The sequence below is a fragment of the Syngnathus floridae genome, chromosome 13, assembly GCF_059516105.1.
Source record: "Syngnathus floridae isolate MCC-2025c chromosome 13, RoL_Sflo_1.0, whole genome shotgun sequence".
Lineage (NCBI taxonomy): Eukaryota > Metazoa > Chordata > Actinopteri > Syngnathiformes > Syngnathidae > Syngnathus > Syngnathus floridae.
Window position 1 is genome coordinate 3,502,841 of NC_142425.1, and position 11,857 is coordinate 3,514,697.

The 11,857-nt window shown below is 46.1% G+C and overlaps 2 protein-coding genes and 1 pseudogene across 2 annotated transcripts; all 3 read left to right on the forward strand.

Annotated features, from left to right (window-relative positions):
- Positions 1-41: 41 nt before the first annotated feature.
- Positions 42-3,881, forward strand: LOC148388121 (calreticulin-like). Its single transcript, XM_088395112.1, has 9 exons — positions 42-198; positions 740-841; positions 1,238-1,441; positions 1,664-1,758; positions 1,979-2,188; positions 2,739-2,852; positions 2,920-3,063; positions 3,144-3,236; positions 3,582-3,881. The coding sequence occupies exons 1-9, from the start codon at positions 111-113 to the stop codon at positions 3,747-3,749; spliced, it is 1,218 nt and encodes a 405-aa protein (XP_088251238.1). The 5' UTR covers positions 42-110; the 3' UTR covers positions 3,750-3,881.
- Positions 3,870-6,177, forward strand: LOC148388122 (uncharacterized; annotated as a pseudogene).
- Positions 6,178-6,498: 321 nt separating this feature from the next.
- LOC148388123 (lysine-specific demethylase RAD23B-like) lies at positions 6,499-11,644 on the forward strand. Its single transcript, XM_088395111.1, has 10 exons — positions 6,499-6,770; positions 8,611-8,692; positions 8,774-8,853; positions 9,431-9,774; positions 10,238-10,284; positions 10,350-10,477; positions 10,548-10,662; positions 10,876-11,036; positions 11,109-11,291; positions 11,388-11,644. The coding sequence occupies exons 1-10, from the start codon at positions 6,702-6,704 to the stop codon at positions 11,499-11,501; spliced, it is 1,323 nt and encodes a 440-aa protein (XP_088251237.1). The 5' UTR covers positions 6,499-6,701; the 3' UTR covers positions 11,502-11,644.
- Positions 11,645-11,857: the final 213 nt, after the last annotated feature.

An 11,857-nucleotide genomic window follows, 5' to 3' on the forward strand; every position in this document is an offset into this window, starting at 1 on the left:
GCTCGGCCAATGAGCGCGGCTCGCAGGTGCCTGGCTCTCCTGGCTCGCCTTATTAGCGCGACTGGGTCCGAGGTTGGGCGTCTTCAGGCCCGAGTCAAGCCGAGCAAGTGATGCCGCCCGCTGTCCTCGCGCTCCTGGTCGCGCTCGCCTGCAGCGTCCATGCCACTGTTTTCTTCAAGGAGAAGTTTCTCGACGGAGGTGCGTTATGGAGGCGCGCGATTTTTTATATTTTCTCTCTCCCTGGCCGCAAAAGGCATTTTTGAATGACATAAGAGTTTTGCTTTTGGGTTCAAAATATCATACAGTGTTACAAAAAATGACCGGTTGTACTAAAAATAGTGATTACATTTTTGTGCACAAAATGTGCAGCACCTGCATAAGATTGTTGAATGCCAAATCTTTGCTTTTGGTACACAAATGCATATGTTTTTGTACCAAAATTTGTACCATTGCTCTGCAGAGTGGCATTTTATGATATTTTGCCATGGTCCCCCCAAACCCTATATTAGATGATAAAAATGCTATGACAGCCCCCCCCCCCACACACACACACACACTCACCACAAAAAATCCCATAAAGGGCTATATTTGGCCATAAAAAACATGATATTTTGCCTTGAAAGTCCATTTAAACTATTATATGAATTTCCTTAAAAACTGGATTGTCAAATATCAAGCTGAAAAGTGTCAACGTTGTCTTTTATTTTGAAAGTATCAACTGTTTTGCGGCACGTTTCAGACGGTTGGAGAAACCGATGGGTGGAGTCCAAGCACAAGGACGATTACGGCCAATGGAAGCTGAGCGCCGGGAAATTCTATGGTGACGCTGAGCTCGATAAAGGTGAGTCAGCTAAAATCCAACTCAAAAATGCTGAAATACTTGCAGACATATATTCTTTATCCTCTTTAAAAAGAAATGCTATTAAAGCTTCTTAGTGAGTCACTTATATTGTAGTCGAAGCAGTAGCTATTTTCATTTGTCTGTTATACTGCCCCGAGTGTCCAAAGAAGGCACACCAGAAGGAGCGCACCATCAATTGGCTTGCAACATTAAAACTTTAATGATTTGCAGTCTCTTATGTTATGATTCTGTTTTGATCAAGTGCATCATGATAGAGTAGCTGTTTTTCCTCATTGAAGATTTGCTGGTGTTCGTGATGTCGCGAAGAGCACGCTGGAATGTTGCGCGTCATTGTCTCTCGTCTTACACATCTTCCTTTGCTTTGTTTGCTGGTAGGCGTCCAGACGAGCGATGACACACACTTCTACGCGCTGTCGGCGCGCATGAAGTCGTTCAGCAACGAGGGTAAAGTCCTGGTGATCCAGTTCAGCGTCAAGCACCAGCAGGGGCTGGATTGCGGCGGAGGCTACGTCAAAATCTTTGACGCCCAACTCGACCAGGCCCAGATGAACACCCGCTCGTCCTTCTACATCATGTTCGGTCAGAAAAATAAGGCCACGCTACACACAGCATAACGCTGGCTTTGGTCCTACAATGAAAGTCTGACACTGGAGAACCTCATTTAAATTGTGACGCTACTTTAAAGCCCTATGTTAAAAGCTCATGCAGAATTTGTTCCAGTCAGGCTTCAGGGAAGGCCTTTGTTTTTGTTATGTCACTCGAAATTGGTCCGACCGGCGTGGTGGTTGTGTTTGGCGGCAGGTCCCGACATCTGCTTCTCGGCCACCAAGAAAGTGCACGTCATCCTCAACTACAAGGGACAAGGACACCTTATCCAAAAAAACATCCCGTGCAAGGTCAGCAAAAATTACAGTGCCTTTTGAAAAATGCCCCCCAAGTTTTTTCAGAATTTTTTTTCATACTATTTTTCCAGAAAAATACTTGTTAATGCTTTTCTTTCCAGGTACATGACACTTTTCTTTCCTTTTGTATGTAAACATGCCAACTTTGTTCCGAGCCCCCCTAGAGCGTCTCCCACTCTCGGGCCTGTTGTGAACTTGCGCTTGTTTCCGGCAGGACGACAAGCTGAGCCACGTGTACACGCTGGTGCTGCGTCCGGACCAAACGTACCAGGTGAAGATCGACAACTCAGAGGTGGCATCGGGCTCGCTGGAGGATGACTGGGACCTGCTGCCCCCCAAGACTATCAAAGACCCCCTGGCCAGCAAGCCGGCCGACTGGGATGATCGGCCCACCATGGACGACCCAGACGACACCAAGCCCGAGGTGAGCGCGGTGCGCTTCTTACCATTTTTGACTCCAAATGAGGCAAGCCACGGCCTGGAGCTTTCCAGATTGAAGCAATCTGTACATGCCCAGTGCTTTGGTGTACAAGTTGCTCGGCAAGAATAACGAGTGTACTTCAAACGAGTCCAACTGCTTCTCATACCTGGAAAAACATCATTGTTTCCTGCTCGGTTACTTCTACAATGGCTTTCGTTACATGTCGTGCCGTGTCTGTCGAGACGTCTCATGTTTGCTGCGATTTTCTTGCTAAAGAAAAGAAAAGTTGACCGGGTGACACGTTTTTAAGGTGAAAACGTGTACAAAAACAAGTACAAAAAATTCAAATGAAATTGTAACATTAGACCATCTGAAAAATGAGGGAGTCGGCAGGACGAGTGAGTTTTGAAGTTCATTCTGTCCCCTGTTTTTCCCCGCCGCTGTCTGCCTTTGGTACCTTTTGTACAGAACGGCCATTCAAGAACAAGTAGCGGAAGACTCCGATAGGACAGCTCAAAAGGGGCTTTTGACGAACAAAAAGTTGTTTTTCCAGGACTGGGATCAGCCAGAAACCGTCCCAGACCCCAAACACCGCAAACCCAGTGACTGGCGAGAGGACATTGATGGCGTGTGGAAGCCTCGCGTGATTGCAAATCCCGACTACAAGGTGCGTCTGTAGCGGCCGGGACACGGCCCGCCCGTCAACGGCTCATCTCGTTGCTTGTCGCCGGCAGGGCGACTGGATGCCCAGGCAGATAGACAACCCCAAGTACAAAGGCCCATGGGTCCACCCCGAGATCGCCAACCCCGAGTACGTTCACGACGCCGACATGTACAAGTTCCACAACATTGGCGTGCTGGGATTGGAATTGTGGCAGGTGAACGGCAACACAGACACAGACAGACGGACAGACAGACTGCGTCCGATCACGATCCATGATGTCTCGCCCCCTTTTAGACGAAGGCCGGATCCATCTTTGACAACTTCCTCATCACTGACAATGTCCAAGAAGCAGAAGAGTTTGCCCAGCAGACTTGGGGACTCACGCAGGTAAGACAAGCGACGATCCGTCTTCTTCAACCAATCGGTGGTCAAACTCGCAGCCCGGTGCCCCGTGGCATCATTTTCTTTCTTTATCTTGAGGAGCGGCCATTGTTCCACGTCCTGTCCACTGAAAATAACCTCACGGTGGACATGATGGGACGAACAATTGGCCCCTTGCCTCTGAAACCTAAGATTCAAGAAGTTTAAGGGCAGCCATCTTATCTCACTGCTGTTTTCGACAACTTGTGATGCATTCGACCAAGCTAGCATGCTTGGGCTGTGTTTGTGCTTGGGCTTTTGTGGACTATTTTTGGTGATTGACAGTCGATTGTTGCCTTTTGTGCTCACCAGGCAGCCGAGAAGAAGATGAAGGAGGAGCAAGACGAGCTGGAAAGGAAGAAGTGGGAGGAAGAGGAGCAGGAGAATAACAGGAAGGACGATAAAGATTTTGACTTTGACTTTGGTGATCATGCTGGTGATGACAAGGAAGTGCGGACAATCAAAAAGACTGAACTGTAGTCCTGCATTTGGGTAGGGGTTGAGTGTCTTGGCCATCAACGTGGTTACCAAAAGTGTGCATCAACCCAATCCGCGTCAGAAGTACGCCAACATCACTTGGTCAAAATACATAAAATCAACATGTTTAATTTATACGTTGTTAGAAAATCTTATCATTATTTTGCATATCAATTGCCCTCCACCTCGTATCAACCATTACCCGTGTCCAACTTCTTCAACGTGTGTTCGTTTTCTTCTAAGGACAAAAATATTCACACAAATCAAACTTACACTAGGTTAATTACATTTCAGCCGATTATATTAAGTCTGCGTTCAAGAAAAAGTTTAGAAGTCTGAGTTCACATGTTGCGCGGCCTCATAAGAAGAGGGGTGTAGCCCTTATTTCCAATTCCGATCTTAGACTTAGCCCTCGTTCGATTAACGCATTTAAAACTTTTGAAGTTTTCGTTGTTCGATCCACAGCCTTGCCGTCGTTTTATCTTGCTGTTCTCTACCGTCCACCCGGGGTTTACTCTGGTTTCCTGGATGAATTCTCACAATTCGTGGCTGACCTGGTGACCAATGCGGATAATATAATAATTATGGGGGATTTTAACATCCATATAAATTTACCGTCAGAGCCACTTACTGTGGCGTGTCAGACAATAATTGATACGTTCGGTTTTACGCAGGGAATACAGGCAGCAACACATGAAAATGGAAATACTTAAGATCTGGTATATCCCAAGGATTGGCAACCTCAAATATAACGGTACGCTATACGCTACTGTTATGTCTGATTACTACTTTATAAAATTTGAAATTTTAGCTCTCTGTCAACGACAGGAGCGCAATCAAAGCAACTGTAGCCGTAATATTAACTCCATAACTGAGACTGTGCTTTCTGAGTTACTGCTGCTGGCAACTGCCGCATTTCCCGCTTATATTGGCTCAATTGATAATCTCACAAATGAATTCAATGCGGCTCTGTTAAACGCCATCGACTCAGTAGCGCCTCTACGTCTTAAAACTCATTATAGAAAGCCTACTCCGTGGTTCACGGATGAAACTCGTACGCTTAAACAATTATGTAGAAAGCTTGAGTGCAAATGGCATGTAACCAAACTTGAGGTTTTCCATCAGGCATGGTGTGACAGCCTCCTAAAATACAAAGAAGCGCTTGTTTTCTCAAAAATTAATCACTTCTCTTGAATTATTGGTCTCACTAAAAACAATCCTAAATACTTATTCGATACGGGGGCAAAGCTAACACTACAGCAGCCGACCTCCGATAGCTCCCGCCACTCAGCTGACGAGTTGATGAAACTTTTTGCTTGAAACATTCAATCCATTAGGGATGAGTTCACGGTGACCGTTCCAAACACTCAGTCAAGATTGCCGATTACAGAAACTGACAATCATGCGATATCCCTCTCAAATTTTAAAAACGTGTCTCTCGAAAGCCTTACACAATTAGTTAGCGTGGCTAAACAAACAACGTGCTTACTCGACCCGCTTCCAGCCAAACTCGTTACAGAATTATTTCAGATTTTAGGACTGTCCATCTTAAATATAATTAATCTGTCTGTCTCCTCTGGTATCATGCCAATAGCCTTTAAAACCGCTATTATTAAACCACTACTTAAGCACCCAAACCTTGACCCGGACCGTCTCAGTAATTATAGGCCGGTTTCAAATCTCCTGTTCATAGCAAACATTTTTGAAAAAGTAGTAGCGCAGGAGCTTAATGATTACACGGTCGCTAACAATCGATTCGAACTGTTTAAGGCTGGTTTTAGAGCTGACCACGCCACTGAGACAGCACTTGCTAAAGATCTCCTCCTAGTCATGGATTCAAACACCTGCCTTCGACACTGTAGATTAGAGCGTGTTAAAACCTGCGTTGGTATTTCAGGGTCAGCACTTCGTTGGTTTAATTCTTATCTATCTGACAGGACCCACCAAGTGGCCCATGGCAACACGACCTCTGAGCTCACTAATGTTACGTGTGGTGTCCCGCAAGGATTGGTACTCAGACCAATACTCTTGAGTATTTATATGATTCCGCTTGGGGACACTGTATGTAAATATAACATTAGTTTTCAATGTTACGCGGATGACACCCAATTGTATATGCCGTTATCGATGACAAATCCGCAAGATTGTTGTAATCTTGAGGCGTGCCTTGCTGAGATTAAAGAATGGATGTCTCTCAATTTCCTACGTTTTAACCCAGATAAAACTGAGATGTTAATATTTGGTTCTGCTCATTATCACCACCTATTTAAGGAAACCACTGTAAATGTGGATAAATGTACTATCACCCAAAGTGACACTATAACCAGTCTAACTTGGCAAAAAAAAAAAAAAAGTATTTTAAGCACTATACCATACTCCTCCTTGACACTGGTTCTGAGCTTCTGTGAATAAACGGACTCATTTAAACTAATCATTATTTTGGTCAAAGAAACAACCTTAACTGAAGCCTATGGGTTAGTTGCGGCACATGAAAATAGACAGAATGACGATCTTACCACAACAAATTTTATTTTAATTCTCTTCAAATCACATTTGCCGACTTGCTGTGTTTTGGGGGCATGATAGACTTTCTGTCCACAGGTCAAGATCACTATTGCCGCACTCACTTCCTCCACAGATGTTACGCCCCTGGGAAAGCATGCCGGTTGAACTGCTTTTGTGTCAGCTCTCGTTGGACTCTCTTGTTTCCCATGTTTTGAAAGGCAACACGTTCCTGTCATTCTCTCCCTGGCCTACTAGAGGACGCTCTTGTGCCCCCGGCCGGCTTCCATTGAGTCAGACAGCTGAGTCACTCACCGACACTAAGTGCACTTCAAACTAGGACGCTTCAGTCTTTGGAGCGGCGACCGCAGAGCGAATGTGAAGTGCTTAAGGATTTTTTCTTTTGTTGTTTTTTGTTTTCCGTGTGTCTTTTCAGTTCGAGCGGCTGGCAGGATGCTGACGGTGACACTGAGGACGCTCCAGCAGCAGACGTTCAAAATTCACATCGACGCCGAGGAGACGGTGAGTCAAAGTTGCTTGAGGTAAACACAGCGGCGACGGCCGGGGGGGCGAAACGTCACCCCACCGGACCGGCGGGCTAGCTTGTAGCATACACTGTAGCCCAGCCTAGCGTTTCCGCGTTATTCAGGTTGACTGTGGGTCTCAAACGCTTTCTGAATCTTTATTTTCGTTCAACAAGCAAATACATGCGGAGGGGAGGGGCCACAAGTTGGCGTGTTTGCACGACCTCGTCACCTACGCGCGACGAAGTATCCGCGGGTGAAACTAGCCCAAGTTACGGCGGTACATGCGTCGTTTCCCTTCAGAGTAAACATTAGTAGCGTTTGAAATCGCGCCACCGTTTGGTCGAGCCGTTAATAGCAAACGTCATGAATTTTGTAGTATCACTATTCATCCTTTGTAACTTGTCATTAGAGCTACAAAACGATAGCACGAGTCGCTTTTTATTGTAATATTTTGAAAAGCGCGAAAGGGAAGTGTTGCTATTGACTCGTCTTGGTGTCAGTGAATGACGCTGCAAGATTCCTCATTGTTTGTGTATTGGAAGCCAGTTACTTTTCATTAAAACCATTTGACCTTCTGCCTTCGTGCTCGTGTGTGTGCGCGCACACGTGTGTGTGTGGCTTTACATGTACATACAGCAGACACTAGATCAGGGGTGGGCAAACTTTTTGACTGGCGGGCCGAATTTGGTTCTAAATTTTGATAGGGGGGCCGAACCAGGAGCAGATGGATGTAGTGTTTGTGTGAAGTAATAGAAATGACATGTAAAGGTCATTGCATAAAAGGTTTGTACTTTTAGTAGGTAGTAAAGCATGGATATTCAAAAAAAGCTTTTTGAAAACAAATGCATTTATTAACAGCATTAAAAAAATATTTCACCAAAAAACTACTATCAGTGATTCTCATTAAATATGACACTGTTATTATGAATAATAGTTTCCATCACTTCAGCTCCTGCAGGTCAGATTTATGAAATATGTTTATCTATTGAGGCGAAATCACATCAAACGGCAAACATTCTGACCAAATACATCATCTTGAAGAATCAGTGAAAGAATACTTCTAAATAAAGTAATAAAGAATTCAATAGTATTGTTGGTCTCCCTTTTTTGCTAGTGGTCTGGAGTAAAATTTGTTGTGGTAATTCTTAGGATAGAGCCGAGGTGTCGGTCCGTTAACCTAGATCTGTGACGGGCTTTGTTGACGTTCATGTGGAGGAACGTCTGCTCACACACGTAGGTCGAGCCAAATTGTCCTCTCTTTTTTTTTAAACACTCGGCACTCAGTGTCCACCTTTCTTTTCCTCGGGCCACTCATTTTAGTGGAAGGATTCCTGGGGAAGGTTTGTGGGTGGCATTAACGTAAAACTGTGTCTGAAAGCTCAGCGCGCGAATTACGAGAATGCTGACGTCACAGCCCTATCTTGAAATTCGGCACTGATGGAAATAGAGCGCGGGGTGCGCTGGGTCCGTACTACTTAGTACGTACACGCACTTGTGAGTGTGCACTGAGCTTTCTGACACGGCGGGAGTAAATGCGCGGGTGGGCGCTTCCCCATCTGTTGGGGAAACATACTAATTGCAGGGACAATGACCCAAAAAAAAGTTCAATAATACAATTTATTCAGGTTTGGCGGGCCGGATGTGGCCCGCGGGCCGTAGTTTTCCCATTTCTGCACTAGATTCAACTCTGGGCATACACGTAAAGATGAGTTATATTAATTAACTTTGAAGCAACTCATTCAAACAATCAGGAAGAGTCTGACTTGTAATAAAATACTACGCGGCCATATGTTATGTTAAGTGTTAAGTTGAATTCTTGCTTTTTTGTTTGCTAGGTAAAAGTGTTGAAGGAGAGAATTGCAGAGGAGCGAGGAAAAGATGTTTTTCCCGCCGCAGGGCAAAAACTCATCTATGCAGGTAAGGATACCTCTTGTCAGAATGTCAAAATGTGTTGTCAAACAAAGCAAAGCTGCTCACGTCACATTTTCTTTGGGCTAGGCAAAATCTTGAACGACGACACGGCACTGAAAGAATACAACATCAGTGAGAAGAACTTTGTGGTTCTCATGGTTGCCAAGGTCGGTTTCCAGTTCGCAAACTTTCAGTATGTTGCATTTTAGGCTAAATCTGATTGGTGTGGGTGTCAAAATTTGCAGAGTGATCAATGTCATCATTGATGGGATCGGAAAATAAGACGCAAGAGCAAAAGCAATCCGATGCATTTCAGTGGCTGTTGATTCTAAGAAAATTTTGACTATTGGTGGGCTGGATCTGTACCAATCCTCCGGGAACAGCAGCAATGAACAAGTTAACTGGATGCATTGGCTGGATTGGATCATCTTCTGACCAGTCTGGTGATAGGTTATGTTTTTTTTTTCTGATGCTTGGCTCCAAAATCCAAACAATTTAAAATCTAGTTTTAACAAAAAGAAGACTTATTTTTTGGAAAGAATAGTTTTATAATCAAGTTCATAGTATATAATACAATTTAAAGAGTTAATGAGAATCATTGTCATCAAACACTACGCGTTATTTTTTTGAAGAACAGAAGGCGATGTTGCCCAACATGGCAAGTCAATGTGGTTTGGATAAATTTGACAATTATTCAGTTGTCATATTGTGTGTATCCAAACATTTTGTTTTCTTTGTTGGCAGCCCAAAGCAGCCTCCGCCTCTCAAACCCCCCCAAAGCCAATGCCCCAATCCGCACTGCCGCCCTCTTCCTCGTCAACGTCAGAACCGACATGTTTATCCTCATCCTCGCTCTCCTCATCCGTTTGCGTCCCCACACAAGAAGCCGCCGCCACGTCGTCGGAAGTGCCGCCGCCGCCCGCCCCGGAGAACACTCCCACCACCTCTCCCGAAGATGCGTCCCCACCGTCGGCTGCCGCCAAAGATCCTCCTGATGCCGGAACCGCCACGACGGACATCGAGAAGCCTGATGACGTGCCAACGACGGAAGCGGAAAGTCGTGCGTCCGTCCAGACGTTAGCTTCCAGGTGAGAGCAGGTAGCGGCAGCCACTTTCACAGAGAACATCGCTTTGAGGAAAATCAAAAGACTCTGCATTTGCACAAAATGTGCTTGGTTCAAGTTATATACTTGTCATGCTTGGTTGAGTGTAAAACTTACAAAAGAAGCAAAAAATTATTACTATGCAAAAAAAATGGCACTGTGTTCATGGGCACATGAAAGAATTGAGAAGAAATTGCAGATTCATACAGTAAAATATTTGTCAGCCATGCATGTCAGTATCAGTGACCAGTATTGACCGCCTTTGCGAGTACATGATACTTTGAAGTGAGGCTGGTATCAAACCCCGGTTATCATACAGGCCTGGTACAGATATCCGTTAGCAATATTCACCCATTACTAATTTTGTTTGAAGTTTTTGAGTATTTGCTTGTTCAATAAATTGCACTCCAATTCTTCAGACCTCATTAACCACAAATATGTTTGTCAGCCTGGCGGATGAGCTGGGCCTGCTGGAGGAGGCGGCGTCTATTCTCGGTAAGATGGCGACCGATCTTCGACTTAATGGGGGGGGAAAAAAAATGTCTCTACTTGCCCGGCAGTGACGGGCCAGGCCTACGAAAACCTGGTGTCGGAGATCATGTCCATGGGCTACGAGCGCCAGGCGGTGGTGTCGGCGCTGAGGGCCAGCTATAACAACCCGGACCGCGCCGTAGAATATTTACTCACCGTGAGCACACCAAATACGGAAAAACAGTTTGCCTATCACCACTGTTGTCAAATACGTTTTTGTGGCGCAGGGCCTCCCCACTGCCGAAGCCGGCGGTGATACGCCAGCACTTGGGGACTCTCCGTCGGGCCCCCCTGCCGTCCCGGCCTCCGTGACGCAGACGCCGCCACCAGCGGACGCAGAGCGTAAGAGCAAAAACAACACCCGGTCCATTTTGCGTGTCACTGATGCACAATTTTGCGTCAATACCGGGACTGACGCAACCTCGCGTCTGATGTCGTTGCGGCAATCTGTCACTCACTCAAAGGCTTCTCTTGCCACCCACAAGAACTTGGCACTGGCACCTGAGTTGACTTTGTTCCGCTCAGAACCACGCGGCGTCTTTCTTCTCCCGTCAGGCCCGTTGCTGAGTGGCATCACTCCGTCGGCACAGAACCCGCTGGAGTTTCTGAGAAACCAGCCTCAGTTCCAGCAGATGCGGCAAATCATCCAGCAGAACCCGTCTCTGCTACCCGCCCTGCTGCAGCAGCTGGGCCGAGACAACCCGCAGCTCCTACAGGTGTGGACCCCTGACTCACCCCCTCAAAACGCTCGCCTCATCGGCTACCGTGTCGTTTTCGTCGTCACGCAGCAAATCACACAGCACCAAGAGCGATTTGTCCAGATGCTCAACGAGCCTCAAGGTAGCAGCGCAGGCGGCGGCGGCAGTGACAACAGCGGCAACGGCGGCAACGGCAGCAGCGGCGAACCACGGGCGCCGTCTCGTGCCAACTACATCCAGGTCACACCACAGGAGAAAGAGGCCATTGAGAGAGTCAGGAAAGCTTCTGTTGTGTTCTTTTCTATGCCAATACTTTGGTCCTACCTCGTGCGACGAAAGTAACCCTTGCTGCCTCTGTTCTTGTTTCAGTTAAAAGCACTGGGCTTCCCCGAGGGTTTGGTCATCCAAGCCTATTTTGCCTGCGAGAAGAACGAAAATTTGGCCGCCAACTTCCTGCTGCAGCAAGCCTGGGATGACGAGTAGATTTTGGTCGGGTTTGCGTGCACCCCGCCTTGGCTCTCTGTCAGGCTCCGATTAGCTTTTGTGTGTGCAGGAGCAGCGTCGCGGTTGATTAATTGATTGATGCATATATTGAATAAATGTCACCTTTCATGCTTTCTTTGAAATTATGCTTTCGGGATATGTGGGGGTGAGGGTTCTCCCTGTAAGTGGTGCCAAAAAAGATTGACGGCAACTGGATCTCCTTGTTTTGTCCACAAGTTTCAATTGCAGCTGCACTTTACAAAGATGCTATGAAGGCCACACACTTTGCCTAACCCTTTGCTGGAATTTTAGGATCAAATCAGTTTTTTTCTCAAATGTTGAGCCAACAAAAATTC